General features: G+C 42.7%; 3 protein-coding genes across 3 annotated transcripts; all 3 read left to right on the top strand.

Annotated features, from left to right (window-relative positions):
* The first annotated feature begins 3277 nt into the window (after window positions 1-3277).
* On the top strand, window positions 3278-9597 carry skor2 (SKI family transcriptional corepressor 2). The gene is made up of 7 exons (XM_062555113.1): window positions 3278-5140; window positions 5760-5823; window positions 6143-6220; window positions 7811-7879; window positions 8063-8161; window positions 8596-8663; window positions 9538-9597. The coding sequence occupies exons 1-7, from the start codon at window positions 3278-3280 to the stop codon at window positions 9595-9597; spliced, it is 2301 nt and encodes a 766-aa protein (XP_062411097.1).
* Window positions 9598-10901: 1304 nt separating this feature from the next.
* On the top strand, window positions 10902-12633 carry ier3ip1 (immediate early response 3 interacting protein 1). Its single transcript, XM_062554192.1, has 3 exons — window positions 10902-11045; window positions 11471-11572; window positions 11671-12633. The coding sequence occupies exons 1-3, from the start codon at window positions 10955-10957 to the stop codon at window positions 11724-11726; spliced, it is 249 nt and encodes an 82-aa protein (XP_062410176.1). The 5' UTR covers window positions 10902-10954; the 3' UTR covers window positions 11727-12633.
* A 1368-nt stretch (window positions 12634-14001) lies between these two features.
* Window positions 14002-19222, top strand: hdhd2 (haloacid dehalogenase-like hydrolase domain containing 2). Its single transcript, XM_062554191.1, has 7 exons — window positions 14002-14115; window positions 14973-15081; window positions 15578-15786; window positions 15994-16078; window positions 16526-16742; window positions 17658-17721; window positions 18299-19222. The coding sequence occupies exons 2-7, from the start codon at window positions 14981-14983 to the stop codon at window positions 18409-18411; spliced, it is 789 nt and encodes a 262-aa protein (XP_062410175.1). The 5' UTR covers window positions 14002-14115; window positions 14973-14980; the 3' UTR covers window positions 18412-19222.
* Window positions 19223-19260: the final 38 nt, after the last annotated feature.

The raw sequence follows: 19260 nt of genomic DNA on the forward strand, positions 1-19260 counted from the left end.
GTGTGTGTGTGTGTGTGTGTGTGTAAGAGAGAGAGAGAGAGAGAGAGAGAGAGAGAGAGAGAGAGAGAGCCTGTGTGTGTTCATGAACAAGTTCATATGGTAGCCTATTTGTAGCAAGTGCATGTGCTTTTGAGATAATAATCCATGTGAATGTGTGTTTAAGGAAAATAACTAAAATACGATACTTAAATTAATCTATGAAAGTGCGCAGTGAAATATAACATAAAATTCCCATTTAATTCGGCGCTGTTCTGTGCGCGCGCGTCTGGTCGCTGCCCGCGGTCTTCCCTGCTTCTTCACGCGGTGCGAGCCCAGAGCGAGCCCAGACAAAAGCCGAATGGCTGAGACCTAAATTGAGTTTACACACAAGCAGATGGGTCTCGCCTGTCAGTGCTGTCAACATGACCAGTCTTCACACACACACACACACACACACACACACACACACACACACACACACACACACACACACACACACACACACACACACACACACACACACACACACACACACACACCTCTCTTTTGAATTCCTGTATTAATCACAGAAGAAAATAGACCGATAATTTAGCCACGTCTATCATTACCAATATGCTGATTCAAATATCATGAGAAACTTACGGAGCGCAGTGAAATTATAATGTCACGTTTTAATCCTGAAGTATAATCCTGGAGGCTATTGTATTGTCTTATTCAAAGACAAAACACACACACAGAAAACAATTATTTTAATTGTTCCTTGTAGATTGAAAACAAACGATTTACTGGGGTATTTTCAAGAGATATACCCTACATTTTGGAAAGTAAAGCAGAGCAAGCAAGGTTTACAAATACGTTCATAAATATAAGCTACATTTTTGCAAGGGGACTAGCCTATACACTTAACAGTTTATTGTAACCTGCTTTGAAACTTTTTTGTTCTTTTGTTTTATTTGCGAAAATGTCAAATGACCACTATTAACCTTTCGGACTTGATTGCTGCAGACAGGCGGCGAAAATTGCAGCCTTACAAGAGGAAAAAAATGACTGGATGACATTTAATGCTTTTTCGACCCCTTTTTGGATGATATACAATCATTGTAACCAAACGATATAGATCCTTTCTATTCAGATATAGAGACGACATATCCTATGCTCGTACTTAATGGCTCATCATAGGTTTTTGGCGCTTCATTTTTAACATGCAGAATTCATGCTGAATTTACGCGTTGAGGCCTATACAAGAAGCTTGGGATGGAACAATCAGTTATAATTCTAGGTGATTTTTTTGCTACGTTTCAAGATAGAAGCACAAAGGAAGAAAGTTGGATAGTTCTTCAAAACAACCTAAGTTAATCAAAATGTGGATGTTTAATTTGAGCGTAAAACTGTCCATTTCTATTCCTTCGATAAAACATTTCCTTCTAAGTGAAATATAGTTATTTCACTCCAAAATAGGGGTTTCACGCAATAATATATTACACTTCTTTAAAAAATGAAAATATGTCAAAATATATTGGACTGAGCTTCTCCGAAAATAGGCTATAGCTTTAGTGCGGCTACGGCGCTACTTTATTTTATCCGCCAGTAGAGTCCCTGGTTTATTAATGCTTTAGCTGCATATGGTACATGTCGGCTGGGGTGTTTTTCTCATTCAGATGGGATGTATACAGCCTCGAATCCTGCCTGGGGCCAAGCTCGTGCTTTAGCCTCTCTTTAGCGCGCTGAGTGGCAGTTAGTGAAACGTCATTGGCTCCTCACGCAAAGCCTTTTCAGTCATCAAACCAGTAGAGGGGCAGAGTCACGCCAATCAACTCCCGTTCAGTCCGCCGGTGAGCCGGTACGAGCCGTTAAAGGGAATAAGTCCGCGCAAGACGCACAGTTATTCACTCATCGCCGACGGTTAACTCACGCGGAGCGCGTCACGGACATCTACCTACAGACTTTTACTTATTTAGAGTTTAGGGATATTCGCCGCGACTTTGTGCCGGTAGATGCGGGCGCGTCAATTTGCCTCGGCTTGATATCGGATATGTTATTCATTTTATAACACTTGGATTTTTCCCCAGCCAAAAGGAGGTAAGCCGTGGAACGTGTGCTCAGCGCTGTGGTTGCGTATTGTGGTTGCATTATTATACAAATCTAAAAAAAAAATACACTTCAACTAGACGAGTTTCAACTTTGTATTATTATTATTGTTCTTATTATTATTTCCATCATCATTATTATTATAATTATTTTTTTTTGTTATTTTTGTTATTATTGCTTAAGAATATCTTTAGTCTATTGCTTCAGGAAGTGGGCTGTAACATCCTAAGGGTTTGACAGTTGATGAATGACGCTACGCCAGGACAGTTGATGAGGCCGACAGTGTAGCTATTTTACGCCAAATCACCTCCATCTTTGGGGGTTAATAATCGCGATATTCTTGCCAGTACGGCAGGCTCTCTTTCAGTAAATTTTCCCCTGACGTATGCCGAAGTGTGTGTGTGTATGTGTGTGTATCATGTGGCTTTTATAGGCTACTTTAACCTTCTGATATTGTGCTCCAATTACTTCACACTATTTTCCACCGCCTCTCTGAAGAGCAGTGTTATAGGCCTACATATATTATGAATTTATAAAATGATGTAAGTTAACATGGACCCATTGCAGAGTCATTTGATGAAAACTGATGTTAATTTATTTGTTTGTAAAAAAGTTTAATACTTCGTTTCACCACGTAATTTAAAGCCCGCCCATGATTTATAATAAAAACAGCAAATCCCATGTAATTGTATAAAACAAGTGTTGTTCATGTAACTCACTGATAATTTAATATCAAGCTTGAATTAAAAGGTTTGTAAATTACCATATCATTAAATTATAATGAACAATACAAGTTTATTATCTAATTCTCTCCATGTGATATAATAAGGACACTGATCAGGGACATTTATATTTTACTGCATTCTATGTTGGTGTAAGTGAACCATCAGTGTTGAACCCAGAGTGTTATTTCATTTTTACAAAATAATATATTAAATATATGGGAATGATAAAATACGCAATATAACAATTGAATGATATATTATATATGTAATATTAAGATAGTATTCATATTAGTTGACATAACCTGGACTTGGACAGTTATTTAATAGCTTGAAATCATATACACTGTAAATGGTAAATATGAAAAATATAAATATAAAAAAAAAATCTTATGTTATTTGTAATTTATTTATTCTATTAATTCTAACTGTTTTTTTTTTTTTTCTTTTCAGCGCAACAAACAGTTTCCATTGGAGGACCCCAGCGCATGGACAAACCCCTTCTGCCTGGACCAGAAGATATTGTAATGGCCACCCCTCCCAGCTCGTTCCCCCAGGAGCCTCTCAGCCCCCCCAGGCCCAACCACTCCCTCAAGCCCAACCAGGTGGGCCAGGTGGTGCTGTACGGAGTGCCCATCGTGTCGCTGGTCATCGACGGCCAGGAGCGCCTGTGCCTGGCGCAGATCTCCAACACGCTGCTCAAGAACTACAGCTACAACGAGATCCACAACCGCCGCGTGGCGCTGGGCATCACCTGCGTGCAGTGCACGCCCGTGCAGCTGGAGATCCTGCGGCGGGCGGGCGCCATGCCCATCTCCTCGCGCCGCTGCGGCATGATCACCAAGCGCGAGGCCGAGCGCCTCTGCAAGTCCTTCCTGGGCGAGAACGCGCCGCCCAAGCTGCCCGACAACTTTGCCTTCGACGTGACGCACGAGTGCGCCTGGGGTTGCCGCGGCAGCTTCATCCCCGCCCGCTACAACAGCTCGCGCGCCAAGTGCATCAAGTGCTCGTACTGCAACATGTACTTCTCGCCCAACAAGTTCATCTTCCACTCGCACCGCACGCCCGAGGCCAAGTACACGCAGCCCGACGCCGCCAACTTCAACTCCTGGCGCCGCCACCTGCGGCTGACCGACAAGACGCCCGCCGACGAGATGGTGTTCGCCTGGGAGGACGTCAAGGCCATGTTCAACGGCGGCAGCCGCAAGCGGGCGCTGCCGTCCGGCCACTGCGGCCCCATGGGCTCGGTCAAGTCCATGGGCTCCGTGCTGCCGCACATGATCTCGCCGGACCTCGGGCCCAAGCGCGGGCGCTTCGAGGAGGACGAGGACCTGGACGCCAGCGGCCTGTCGCCCCACAAGAGCGCCCGCAGCTACCCGGTCATCCCAGTGCCCAGCAAGGGCTTTGGCATGCTGCAGAAGTTCCCCGCCACCTCGCTCTTCCCGAGCCCGTACCCGTTCCCGGCCTTCGGCCTGTGCCCGCAGAAGAAGGACGAGGGCGAGGCCGCGGGCGGTCAGAAGAACACCGGACTCTCCGGCCTGCTCTGGCCCGCGCGCAAAGACGCCTTCTACCCGCCCTTCTGCATGTTCTGGCCGCCCAGGGCCGCGGGGGGCATCCCCGTGCCCACATACCTCCAGCCGCAGCCCAACGCGCTGACCTCTCTGACCGACAGCCCCTCGCTCAGGCAGGCCTTCCTGGACCTCTCCGAGCAGGGCGAGGCGGCGGCCGGAGGGCTGGGCGGCGGTGGTGGTGGTGGTGCGCCTCGGTCGGGGCTGTTCGACGCCGACTGCCCGACGGTTGGCGCGACCCCCGACCTGCGCCCGGCGTCCGAGGGCTGGCTCAAGCTGCTGGACGCTCCGTCTCTGCAGGCGCGCAAGGCCAGCTACCACTCGGCCTTCCGGCCCGTCGTCAAGGACGCCGAGAGCATCGCCAAGCTCCACGGCAGCCTGGAGGAGTTCGAGGGCACGGGCGCGGGCGCGGGCGCGGCAGACAGAGCCCACCTGTCCCCCGGCACCAGCTGCAGCTACCAGAGCGGCGAGAGCGGCGAGAGCGACGAGGAGCAGGAGGTCGACGTGGAGACCAAGCAGGACGAGGAGCAGGAAGACTTCGCCCTCCGGCCGCAATCCCAGCATCCCCAGCCGCCGCCGCCGTCCCAGCAGCCCTTGCACCTGCGCGGCCTCCCCGACAGCGCGGGCGAGAGGCGGAAAGAGCCGGAACACTTCCCCATCGCCGCCGTCGTCGCCCCCGACAACGCCAACGACAAGCCAGGCCTGCCTGCTGTCAGTCCGACTGCCACTCTCAAGGTCCCCAGCCCCATCCACTCTCCGCTGGAGGACATGGCGTACAAAAATGTAAATATTCCCTCAGGGCACTCCTGCTAATTATTATTTAAATGCAGCCGCGGACTGGGGCCTGATCTATATGCATAAGAAGATTGATAGCTGCAGCTCCCTGCAGAAATGAAATATTCACCGCGCTTTGATTCCCCCTAATAAGCCCAGGCATGCTTTGTTTAATGGCGACATTATGTTTGGTCTCCTTCTGTCACTTCTACCTATTAGCCCTTTTAATCTTTAACCTGTTGACACTACATTAACCAGGGGAGCCTGAAGTCACTACACTCAGCCATCACAAGGGGTGAGAGAGTGGGGAGGGGGTGGGGGGGGGGGGTGGATGTTGGGGGGCAATTTAGCATCCTTGTAACATGCTAGGTTGAACACACACAAAGTTACTGTCTGTTAACGCCACTGAATTGTCCTGTTTTGTGACGCTGTTCAAAAAGCCATTTACGCAACAATAACTGGGCGAGGGTTTGTGTGCAGTGCTGGACACTGCTGCTGTGATTCCCAAGGACAATCGATTTAACTGCTACTGGTCAGTTCACAGACAATTTTCACAGGCAGTAGCTCACCCCCCCGGCCGACATGAATCAAATCTAAGCAGCACGTCCACTGTGTTTTATGTTCCCAGGTCCTCAAGAGCCGGGAGGATGGACTGCCTGCTTACGCAACCAAAGAAAGCACCAACCATTCAGGTGAGGAACATTACCCTAAAGTGATTTTTTTTTTAGGACAGTGTTTGCACACATATTGTTTTCCCTAGACACAAGTGAATCTTTTCACTAAGCCGAGAAAAATGGCATTTTATGGTTATGTTTAATGACACCATGTTGGTGAAATGAAGTATATCGTACTATATCGCAGTTTGTTCATTTTCATAAACAGGGACAAAGAGGGGAATGGGGATTGGCTAAGTCTGTTGTTTGTGTGTCCTATCTTTATTTTCACGCTTCCGCATGGTAAGCTGGTTTAATGGTCCTTCAATATCCTTAATACTCCTCTCCTCTCTTCCAGACGAAAACAAAGAACAGACAAATTTCTTCGGGTCTGAGACAGAGTCCTCTGGACAAGAATACTGGCGGGAGGCTCCAGGTATGTACGGGACGACCCGACGGAAAATCCTTCTTAACCAGTAATGTATTTCAGAAAGTGCTACATTTACAGCGGAGAGAAATTGTTTTGCTAACAGGCAGCACTCGAGGATTAATATAAGTGCACACATGAAATAAAAATATTCTTCAGATGCACTGGAAATGGAGCCGCTCTCCACAATGTCATTGGGAAATCGACTCTGTAGGGAACCATTACAGTTCAGCGGCAATCAGCTCACACACGGCGAAGGTGACAATCACCATTTGAACAATATAAAATGGATATAATTGCCTTTTTGTTGGCAAAATCTTCCATTACAAAGATCATAGCTTATTGCCTTTTATCTGTCAGGGAGACATTAAAAGTGTTTTATGACATCTATGGCAACATTTATATTATCTAGCCGATAATGATCTCCTCACATAATGTATAATATATTTGAAAAAATTACATGAAACAAATTAAATGAGAACACCTTTGCCTGATTGCTGAATGCCTCCCAGGGCAGCCGAGGACGTGATTAGAAGTTCTGATTCCAAAGAGTCTAAGGCACTGTCTTAAGGAGAGTTCTGTTTCTTGGGAGAAAAATAATCTAATTTTCCATTTATGTAATGCAAACTGCCTTGGCTTTGACTATTCACGGTTAATTGACTGTCAAACGAGGTTGTTATCCTCAGGCAGTGTCTGCAAATTTGCTTGTCAAATGAGACAGAGAGAGGAGAGAGCAGGAACAAGCCATACTTCCAAATGAGGGAAGCGTTGTGAGGCTTAAGAAGGCAAGGAGGGAAATGAGCTGGGGGAGGGGGCAGATTATATACCCAAATGTGCTGGACCGCTTCATTTAAGGCATTCGATTTGCCGAGCGGCGCGCGGAAATCAGGGACTGAGATGCGTGCCATCAAAAGAAAAGCACCAAAGGTTTTTTTTTTTTTTGTTTGGTAATGACAACTCCTGGAGATGGGAGACACAGAGACCATTTACCGTCTCTGATTTCCAAACAGCCACGTATTGTACACGGCATCACCATGAGTTTTGTGCTTGAGGAAACATACCGGAATGAGAATATTTTATTTGTTAGTGAAAGCAATTTATGTGTGCCTGAAATAAATCGCTTGTTTGTATAAAGATAATAGGATATGACAGTTAGAATACACAATGCTTTTCCTTAAAAATACAAAAATAAATAAAATAAAAAATACTGTTGTCATTTTTTGTGTATCCTATATTATGCAGCATTGATGTTTTATTTGAGAATTAATCAAATTAATCTATTAAAGTTTTGCCGTTTCTTTCCTGTTCAGAAAGCAATGTTTTCTTTCTGAAAGATGTGATGATAGGATGATACCTGTTCAATGTAAATTACTATAGAAAGTAGTTCACTTTAGGAACAGTAATGGCATCTACTCGAACATTCAAGTGTGTCATTAGGCTGACCCCTGTTGGCCAGTTATGGAAATGCATTCCATTATTAGTCCATATAACCTTCAATCTGATTATTTATCAGTGGTCAAAAACTAACACCAGATATCAGTGCAGATATGTTATCACCTATGGCTAATATTTTCCCTCCAATTATTTTTGTGATTCCAGGAGAGCAAAATCAGGATTCACATTCCCCAGTGGTGTCACTCAAAAAGGACGTAGAGAACATGGAAAAAGGTGAGCAACCTTTACACAACTCTTACCATCAACTACACAGAGTTTGACGGACAGCCTCGGATTTTTCTGTTGGCTGATGTGGTTGCAGGGGGCTTACTGGCCTACCGAAGTGTACTGGGGGGCGGAAAGTGTGATTGTGTTGCGTGGCGCACAGATCTGAAGTGTGTTTTGTTTGTCCCCCAGAGGAGCTGCAGAAGGTTCTCCTCGAGCAGATTGATTTGCGGAGAAGACTAGAGCAAGAATTCCATGCGCTGAAAGGCAGTTCCCCGTTCCCAGTTTTCCGTAAGTCCTATCCTCTCTCTCGTCTCTGCTGACTAGAATTCCAGTCAATCGACATACTTACGACCAACATGCTTACTAAAACAATATATTTAATATCCAATCAAGTTTGACATATTAGTCTTATATCATGAAAAAATACACAAATACTGACCTTACAATACAATGCATTATATAGTTCTGAGACTTTCAATAAATGTGATAGCACAATGTAGTAGTGTTTATATACTGTATATTGCTTTGGGACAAATTGCCTGGCAAATATGATAAGCATAAGCATGATAAGCATAAACATAAACGTAATGGTTCCTACAGTATCTCTACAGTACTACAGTATCTCTACAGTAGCGTAATGTGTACCTGCAAAGTGCACTGTGGCACAAGAGACGATTGGTTGTGTTGTTGAGTGTTGTTGTTGTTGTTGTTCCTCCTTGCAGATAATTTCCAGGACCAAATGAAGAGGGAGCTGGCTTACCGGGAGGAGATGGTGCAACAGCTACAGATGGTAGGAGAGCTCTCTCTCTCTCAGCAGCGTCCTCAAACACAACACGTCAACACACACAACATCAAACAGTCTCTTTTGTTATCGACAGCTTCAGTCTACAACCACCGCCACATAAACAATAGCCTTCTATTCACAATGCAGAACATATCGGGAAAAAAACACTCATAAGGTTAATGTATTAGGAAGCATATTGATTAGCCCAAAGTGTTTTATTTTTGTCATCAAGTCTCGGATATGTATTACTGTATGCTTTACTCTTAGTAGTAAAGCAAGGATAGTAGGACTGTAATTAGTACGTAATGCAAAGCTTATATATCTAGCACACACACACAAGCAGGCTCGTGCCTGAGGCCGTGTTTCTTGTGATCCTTTGTGTTCGTAACACTGCATCACGTTTCCAAATATCAATCACTTCTGCATCTGTACAGAGACAGTTTAGCGACACGCTGGCAGACTGAGTTTGTTTACAGTGTCATTTCAACACCATTAGTCAAGTCTAGAAAGACAATTACATTTGTGTGGATGCCCTGAATGACAGATGGGTGTTGCAAATCAGCAGATGTGAGAGAGTTTTAACTTTCAATGTTGGAGATGAGAATCAAAAAGACATAAAGGCATCCGTAACAGACTTTTGATTTCACATTATGGTGGTGGTAGACCATCAGTTCCATAAACCCATCATAAAATAAATATCACATAAAATGACAAGTCATGATGATCACTATTCTCTTAATCAGAGACAGCAATAAAACTCAAATCTCAAAAAGGCTAATTGTAATGTGCATCTATAGTTGTGAAGTAATTGCAAGTTTTATTGTTTCTACTCTTTCATTTTTACATAACTAATGGTTTTATCCTACTGTTTTTACGACAGATCCCCTATGCAAACATACTCAGAAAAGAAAAAATCGGAACACACCTCAGCAAGAGTTAAATGGTAAGTCTTCATAATGCAGTGTAGTAGTTTTTGGAGTGCATATCAGTCAAATAAACTATAATTTACAAAATGACTGTTGAACGGTACTCTCCCTGTCCCTCTGCAGTTCACTTTGGGTATATGTATATTTATGTGTATACATACATACAGTCATACATGCATGTATATGTATGTGTATTATTATTATTATTATTATTATTATTATTATTATTATTATTATTATTATTATTATTATGGTAATGTTATGTAAAGTTAAACAAAGGCCTAGGCTATACTATAAATTAAGAGTTGATAACCATTTTTCACCTTTTGTTTCAGGTTGTTGGGACAGCTGGCGTGTCACTGAGCAGCCCATTTTTTGGAAGTCCCTCAAACTGGGAATGACTAAAAGCCTGTGAGCTATCTGTGAACACTCCCACAATGCAACAGAAGTGACCTCATCACCCCTTTCCCCAGGATGGTCTTGGAATGGTTGAAGAGGCGAATAGAGGAATCGGCGGCTCTATACGGAAAAGCTAAACCTTCCTCAAGCAAAGCTTCAGTGTGTGTGTGTGTGTGAGAGAGAGAGAGAGATTATGAGAGAGAAGGAGAGAGATCAACTGTGTATATTAGTCCTTAAAAAATCAAAGAGGCACTGTTAAATTAACACATGGACTTTGGAATTCATCGGGGGTATTCTGACTATACGCATACCTGATCCTGGCACACTGCTCCTGTACGATTCAGCACATATTTGTTGTATGACCTGGAAATCTTGGCAGAGCAGTAGGATCCGTTCGGAAGGGAACGGGAGACTGTAGGACCTGATCGACACATACAGCATCATCGTCATCGTCATCATCCTCCCCATCATCATCAGTGAACATAGAAGCAAATGAACATCCTTCTTTTCATTTTGCTTATTTCAATGGTTGACATACAGTAAATATTAAATTAAGAATGTTATTATGAGCTGTTCATGCAAATGTATTTAAATATGTTCTTGTAGTTTCTCTACTATTTATGTGGATAATTAAAGTCTATACAATATTGAAATGGCAGTTTGTCCAAAATATTTCATCTTGATGCAGGCTACACCAGACATAACTCACTAATTATGCCTAAAACATGGTAAGACAAAGCACTTAATGATGATACCGCATATTTTAAAACAATGATGTTCATTTGACGTAATTAAAAATGATTACACAAATGAAAAAAAAACTAAGGTTAGTCTGAGAAGGCTTTTTTTGGAGAAAGCCAGACTGAGGCGGCTGGGATTGGACAGGGATGGTGTGACGTAGGACAGAGCGAATCTCCGGTTCCTTCCTGCTTATCAAATGACATCACCACGTCAGAATAAAGAAGTGCCAGCATGGCGTTCACCCTGTACTCCCTGATACAAACGGCTATATTATGCACCAATGCCATAGCCGTTTTACACGAAGAACGGTTTTTGAGTAAAAGTAAGTATTTTGCGTATTACTCATTTACTGAAAAATATATTCAATTTAAATCGTACCAAACCACCTACCCGGTGAACTCAGTTCCCTAACAAGCTAGCACCTAGCTGTTAGCCAACAATACTGCAAAAGCACTGCAAACTGTAACGCTTTAATGCTTATGTAGGCTATGTAGAGCTACAGACTGCATTTACTTTTAAAATGGTCATATGTGCCCTCCAACGCTAGGCTAAATGTTGTTAGGAATGTGAATATCTCACTAACGTTATGGGTAATGTTAACTAAAACAAACTCAAGCTAACGTTATTACTTGGCTTTCAAAAACACGTAACGTTAGGCCTTTATTAAACGACCTTAACAGCTGTATAGCTTCATATTGTCAATGCACGTTAACCGAAAATGTGGTTATTTTGATGAATAACCTACAGTTGGTTGGGGAGCGGATCAAGGCATCGGTGGATTTGGTGATGAACCGGGGATTAAAGCACAACTCTTGAATCTCATTCGCTCCGTCAGGACAGTGATGAGAGGTAACGCCCAAGTGCCAAAATATTTGTTTAAACGGTATTTAAAACAGATTATGAATCTTTGCCTGGTATAGGCTAACTCTATGTCTTTTCAATTTCAGTGCCGTTAATAATAGTCAACACGGTGAGCATTGTATTACTACTACTTTTTGGATGAGGTACAGTACTATCCCGGGTGAATCGGACAAAACGAATAACATCTGCAAAAGAAAACACGGACTATATATTGCCAACATGGTCGTCACAGTTGTCGCCACTCTGCAGTCTCCTGGGAATTCTGAAGCGTCTCCACTCAAGTCTTATTTTGCACCTGTTTTTTGTATCACAGCAGCAGTGAATGATGAATTGTCTTTTATATCCACGTGTCTCGCAGCATGCCAATGTCTCTGTTGATATTGATGAGCTTACAGTTTCACAGACAGGCTTTCTCTGAAATGCAGGAAGACTAAACAAAAAAACAGCATCTGTCTGTGACAGCAGGGGGAAAAACATCTCTTTCTATCCTGGGACATTGCCTTGAACACAGTTCCCTCGGTTTAAAGTAAAGTATTTCATTTGTCACCTGACATGTACTCCAACAACCTACCACACAGATTTCCATGTGGATTTTATTTTTCTGCTGAGCATAAGACTTCTGCCATCCTGTCTAAAAGTGATCTAGCTCCTGCAGAGATATATGGGGAATCTGTCTGCTGGGAATGGGGGATATAGTTGCTGTAAATGCAGTTTATAATACTCCTCCATCCGTCAGTAAACCACTGTGTGATCCAGTGAGACTCTTGTGTTGTCACCTAAAGCCATCCACTGTACTGTTTAGAAAGACCATTATAACTGAAGGACCACAATTCAGATGGTATGCAGTGGTAACTGGATTCTATGACAACTTTCTGCCCACGTCCAAGGCTGTTAGTGGAAATGTGTTTATGTGTTTATCATGTTCGAGTGCACAGTTGGATGTCTGGTGTGCACAAATGTCTCTTACAACTTTTCTTTTTTATAATACAAAATCATAACATGTCACTCATTATGTCAGATGTTTTAATAAAAAAACCCAGTAGAACCTGTTCCTCTGACAACCAGAAAGTTACTTGTTACTAAAAGTTACTAGTTTAGAATGATACTCTAAAAGGAATGGCAAATGTTTCTCTATTTTTTCCACCCTAAAGAGGCTACGCCTAGTTTATTGTGTCTCAACATTTTGTAGCCTATCTGAATTAGTGCCATATTATACTGTACATTGACCTTTAGCCTCCCTGAAATTGACATGTGACCTTAACTTTATATGAAAAATACGGTATAAAGTTTGCTCCATCTTGTTTGTCCTCTTTATGACCTTAGTGAGGATGGAGGACACTTATCCGAACTGTGTATTAGTGAAAGTTCTCCAGCCCATCTACTGTTGATTACTATCATATGGAGGACATTACTACCATTCAACTTTGCCTTTAGGCTTATGGGACATTTTTATTAACAGAAGCTTAAGCCTGACTATATGAGAGCCAGATATTATGTTGAATTATTATGGCCATATGTTTTATCAGTGAGATTGAAGTTAAAAGCTAGATTAGTCTATCATAATCGCTGCTCGATTATATGCTTCAACTATTTAGAATCCAAGAGGTCATGCTTTTCAGTATGCAAGTTCAGGTTGCCAGACCTGAGCAAGACTGACCATTAATAACAAAATATATATTCAGTAACTGTTTAAATATTTGACATACTGCTGTTAGATAAGTAGCCTAAGCATTTCACACCTTGAAATATGACAACTAACATGTAGACCTAAACCAATAGAAATCTCTGCTGGTAGGCCTAAAACATCTAACATTCTGAAGTCTATAGATGTCATAACGTTAGGCCATAGTCTAAAACCTTTCACAATTAACCAAATGTTGAGAAATAAAAGGGGGAAAATGCAGAGTTGAACACAAAAGGAAGTAGTAGGCTATCTAAAGAGGCTTTTAGCTCTCATGATAAACCTTTCAAAATGTTTAAATCGATTAATGCAGGAAAATACCTCCAAATGCGAAACATCTGCTTGTTATTAGTGGAACACATGTTTTTTTCTTTTAATGAGCGATTAATCTGTTTATTTATAACCCTCTTACATGATTATAGCTGGATTTGAAGCCATGTTGTATATTGTGTGCGTGTGACAAAAACAGGGAAAAAGCTCAAATGGGCATGAAGAGCATCCCACTAGGAACATGGGCTACTGCAGCATGTTAATCAGAGACAAACTCACAGCAAGTCTGCATCCGAGTACTGTAGTAGCCTAGGCCTAGGATTTCGTGGGCCTTGTTCTTCCACCACCACCACCACCACCACAGCAACTACTACTTCTGATACTCATCGTGTCTCTGCTAACCAATCTAAAACAAACTAGGCTAATAAAAAAATGTGTGAATCAGTCAGGCACCTATACAGACAACCCTTACTCTGAGCTGTACGAAGGACCCCGTTATCAGCTGTTGTCCTGTGTGTCCCAAGCTAACTGATGTGATCGGGTCTTAGAAATATTTGACCCCAAATTCACACGACTTTCGGTAATATAAGTTTTATTTTACAACAAAACAAGACCACCTAGTTTTATTTCTGTACTGGGCATTTTGTAAACATAGTCTTGTGTTTCTCTTTGACGAAACGCCTGGCTTTAGCAAGCTAGCTTTTGGGAAGAACCTGTCACTTTCAGAATCAGCTGCCTACTTGAATTGTGCTCCTCTTCAATGTCCTGAACCTTAACTGGAGCAAAAAAAGATCAGCTTATTCTTTGGGTCGAATTATTTATTCCGTTCCTGATTTACTTACATGTCCTCATATGATGTTGAGTGCAGCATTAGTGTTAGCTAACGTATCTGCCTTAGTCAGTGGCTTCAGAATCTGCTTAAGTTCTCAGATATTTGGCATCACTTTTTAAATAAAAAATTGTTCATGTTTGAATGGATATGAATCATCAATCAGAGCCAAGTGTTATGTTCTGGCAGATGTATTGCTGGTCATAGCCTACTGTGTAATCCACATTCGCTTGTGTTGAATAAGAGCATTAATTGTGCTTAAAGAGACTGTTTTGAAAGAGGAGAAAAATCCAAAAACGTCTAAATAATAGAGGATCATCAATGCAGTTTCCATTAACTGACCTACAATACTGTGTTTGCGTTTCAAATAATCCTTCGTATTCTGATCCAGTGATCCAACTGGAGTAAATGATTGTGCCTAGGGTCCAAGTGATCTGTTGTTTATGCTATTGAGTTTTTGGATGCAGATGTGATTAAATGTTTTTAAAATACATAGATAAATATTTCTTCGTAAGGTCACTACCCAGAGATGTAAATATGTTGTTGTTGTGGTGGTGGTGGTGGGGATGGGTGTCACCATTTTAAATGTGAGGTACTCTGATTGGCAGCGTTTGCCATGGCGACCCGTCGGGCACTGAAGGCTGTTCTCATTGACCTGAGTGGCACACTCCACATAGAGGATGCTGCTGTCCCAGGAGCACAGGAGGCCTTGGCGAGGTCACACACACACACACACACACACACACACACACACACTGGTGAGATCAGTCACCAACACACACTTTCATAGTTTACATGCTTTCGCGAGGTCAGTCACACACACTTTACATGCTGTGTGCCAGACACAAACACATATGCATACCCTCATGCTTTACTTGCTTCGGCCCAGTCAGTAATACACTCTTTTTCTATATATATATATATATATATATATATATATATATATATATATATACGTAGCCCAACTTATATATTTCATTTACTGAAGATGTCTGTTGTAGCCTAGGCCTCTCTACATCTGACAAGGATAGAGTACTCCTACTGATGAAATATCATATTGCCCTCACTGTAAGATGTGCCCTTAAGTGTCTTTAAGATGCTGTACCTGAAGATAAAGAATCTCTAATGGAAAAACATGTAAATGTAATCAATGCTCTGCTCATAATTATTAATGTTTGACAGTGTCCTATGTTTTATACATGATATTGATTAGGTTAAGGAGTGCCCCTGTTGCGGTGAAATTTGTCACCAACACAACCAAAGAATGCAAGCGGACCTTGCTGGAAAGGCTCCGCAAATTGAACTTTGACATCCAAGAGCAGGAGATCTTCACCTCTCTCACGGCTGCTCGCAACCTGCTGGAGCAGAGGAAAGTGCGCCCCCTGCTGCTCGTAGAGGACAGTGCCCTGGAGGATTTCTCAGGTCTGGCTAGTCTGGAAATGTTTTGATATGATACGTGATATGTCTCCAGACTGATTAAAATCTTCAGCCTGATAGCAAATGACAACATGTAGCGTGAAAGAGGAGATTATTTACCACTTAGGACATCAGTGTGAGGTAAAAAGCTTTAAACTGGTAGTGAAACATTTTGTTGTGCTGACCGTTTGAATCTTCTACCCCTCTCTACAGGTATTGATACATCGGAGCCCAATGCTGTCGTGGTTGGACTGGCTCCTGAGCACTTTAACTACCAGATGCTCAACAAAGCCTTTCGGTAAACTACAATAATTTCATGTGTACTGGCCGCATTCTGTAAAAGCTGCAGGACAGTGTTGCAAGAAACAAAACCACATTTATACCATATTAACTGCCCCCATGTATTAACCTCATAGCTGAAGACATATCGCTAAATCAATGTATAAGCCGTGGATAATAGTTGAGAAATTATGGTATACACTCACTGTCTCCTTTTACAGTCAAGTTGATTTTTCTCTCACAGTCTCAGATATCAGGAAATCATATGTGCAAACAATGGACAACAGAATCAGGAATCAGTCAATCTGAATTCAGCAGAAACAGTTTTGTCATCTACATACTGTGTACATCAACGCACACCTTAACTGCAAAATTTTGTTAAAACCCAATTTCTGCACTGTGTTCAGGTACAGTAGACGTGACATTTTCTTATCCTAGCCTTCTTTTCTTTAACACTCCTCCTCAGTCTAATGCTGGACGGGGCGCCCCTGATAGCCATCCACAAAGCGCGCTACTACAAGCGCAAGGACGGGCTGGCCCTGGGCCCTGGGCCCTTCGTAACGGGGCTCGAGTACGCCACAGACACCAAGGCCACCGTGGTGGGCAAGCCGGAGAGGACCTTCTTCCTGGAGGCCCTGCGAGACCTGGACTGCTCCCCGGACGAAGCCGTCATGATCGGAGACGTGAGCGCTGGCTAGAGGGCTACGTTATAAATACATAATATATATATTAAGTGTAATACAATATACATGCAGTACACATTCAGCTTTTTAAAAAAATATATAATTCCCCTTATGACCTTAGAAGGACATAATTTACCTTTTTCCTCATTTGGGGAATTGGGATCTCTCTGGTCCCGCCCCCTTTCCACTCACTGTTCACCTGCTACTGACAGCTGCAGCAGCTGACATGTAAAGCCAGGGGTCAAAATTAACTTTTTGAAATGTGAATATCTACCAGCCAGAAACAGATGAACTGGTGAAATCCACCAGCCATTCAATAGGAAATACCTATTTTCTGTCTGAAATCTACCAGCCAACTTCAAAATTTACCAGCATTTGGCTGGTGGCTGGTGCTAATTTTGAGCCCTGTGTAAAGCCTACCTTACACTGACAAGACACTTGGGAAAGATTCTGGAAAGATTGCAGTTGCCCCTCATTCAAGCTTTACTCAAAAGACTATACAATCTTTCAAGAATCTTTCCCAAATCTTGTCCGTGTAAGGTAGGCTTTACATGTAGCATGTAAACTAGCTTGTCTGTATCTGTGTGAGGAGTTGTCCCACCTCCAAGTACTCATTGGTATTGGTTCAGTATGATGGTCATAAAGGACTGACTGCAGTTTGACTGCATTTACATACTGAGGCAGTTGTTGGTCAAAACGGAAATACTTTGCAATGACTCTGCATGCTTATCTGACTATTGATATGTCTTATAGTTAGCAGACATAGCAGACATGCTACGAAGACGCTGTCAAGGTTAAAAACGTGACTTTCACCACAGGGCGTTAAGACGATGTGTTATAAACCTGCACACTTGGCTGCTGTGTTGTTGATCATCAGTGTTTTTATCATGTTTTTTCCTTCTGTTGCACTCACAGGACGCAAGAGACGATGTAGGAGGAGCACAGAATTCCGGCATGCAAGGAATACTCGTTCAGACTGGTGAGGAATCTTTTTACTCAATGTACTTACGGACCTCTTATCTCTTTCTCAAACACAATACTGACGGACCTCTTTCTCAAACACAATACTAACGGACCTCTTCCTCAAACACAATACTAACGGACCTCTTCCTCAAACACAATTGTTGCTGACCTCTTACTCAAGTCAAGTGTCTCTAATCCAGGTTACTTGTTCAAACTTGTTCAAACACGATATTTTGGGGTCTTTTACATACTAGCTCAAACACAATACATACAGTACACAATACATACATTAAAGAGGGTATTTTGACAATTATTGTAAAAAAAATAGGCCAAATTAAATTCATCAAGATTCCATTTATAAAAGCAGTAAAACAGGAGATACTCAAGGGGTAAACAGTTTTTTATAGACACTGTACACACCGGTCTTGATCTTTACTTGATCTTTTCTTTAATGCAATAATAAATGTTCTCTCACCCAGATGCAATCATCACCAATCTCTTCCTTGAGCTGAGTAACGTAATGTACCTGTAATGACCTTTAGCTGAGAAGTAAACGCAACTGTCTCACCTGTTGTTACGTGATTTCCCCGCAGGGAAATACAGAGCTGGAGACGAAGGGAAGATCAGCCCGCCACCATATTTGACCTGTGAGAGTTTCCCACAGGCCGTAGACCACATCCTGCACACGCTCCTCAAGTCTGATTGATGTGTGCTCATAGTGGACACACCAGCAAGGTAAACAGCAACAGTAGGCACCCTACTGGTTAGGGAATCGGACTTGTGACTAAAGGGTGGCTGGTTTGATTCCTGACCGGTAGGGAAAATGTGGGTGGGGATGGATTGCCCAGCACTCTCCCATATCCACATCCAGAGATGAGGTTCCCTTGAACAAGGCACCCAACTGCTCCCTGGTCACCGGAAACAAGAGCTGCCTTCTGGTTTGGGTGTGTATGTGTACTGACTGTTAGGGGGGGATCACACTGGAAATAGCAAAGCGGCAGCGGTAAGCATAATGCACCGCTCAGACCATAATAAGTTCTATCTCGTTCCTAAGTCACAAACACGGTCTGCCTAAACTGACAATTGAATATGCTCACGTTACGCTTTGAAAGTTGAACCAAGTTCAGCGCTCTGCTTATTCGACACTAGTGTTCCGCTGGTGCTGCAACCGTTCCGCTAGTGAAATATAGCGATCAATAGGAAATGTGGTTGCCGCTGGTCAATGTGACCCCCGCCTTACCGGTGTATGCTGAATATGCTCCTGACGAGCTCACTGTTCCTAGTGTGTCTGTCTGTCTGTGTGTGTGTGTGTGCGCGTACAGTATACGTACGGTCCCATCAGATGGATTAATGCTGAAGACAAATTTCCTACAGGCCAAATAAAGTAACTTACCTTACCTAGAAAAGCCTACACAATCCACATCACGTTTCTGTTTGCAGCTGTGTACATATTCGAAATATCCTTGTATAGTTGGACATTTTACTCAGAATAAAATATCTGTGTGGAGAGATTTAGAGAGAGTTCTCTTGAGAGATATGTGAGAGTTCAATGTGA

This window comes from Sardina pilchardus, chromosome 14 (genome assembly GCF_963854185.1).
Source record: "Sardina pilchardus chromosome 14, fSarPil1.1, whole genome shotgun sequence".
NCBI lineage: Eukaryota > Metazoa > Chordata > Actinopteri > Clupeiformes > Clupeidae > Sardina > Sardina pilchardus.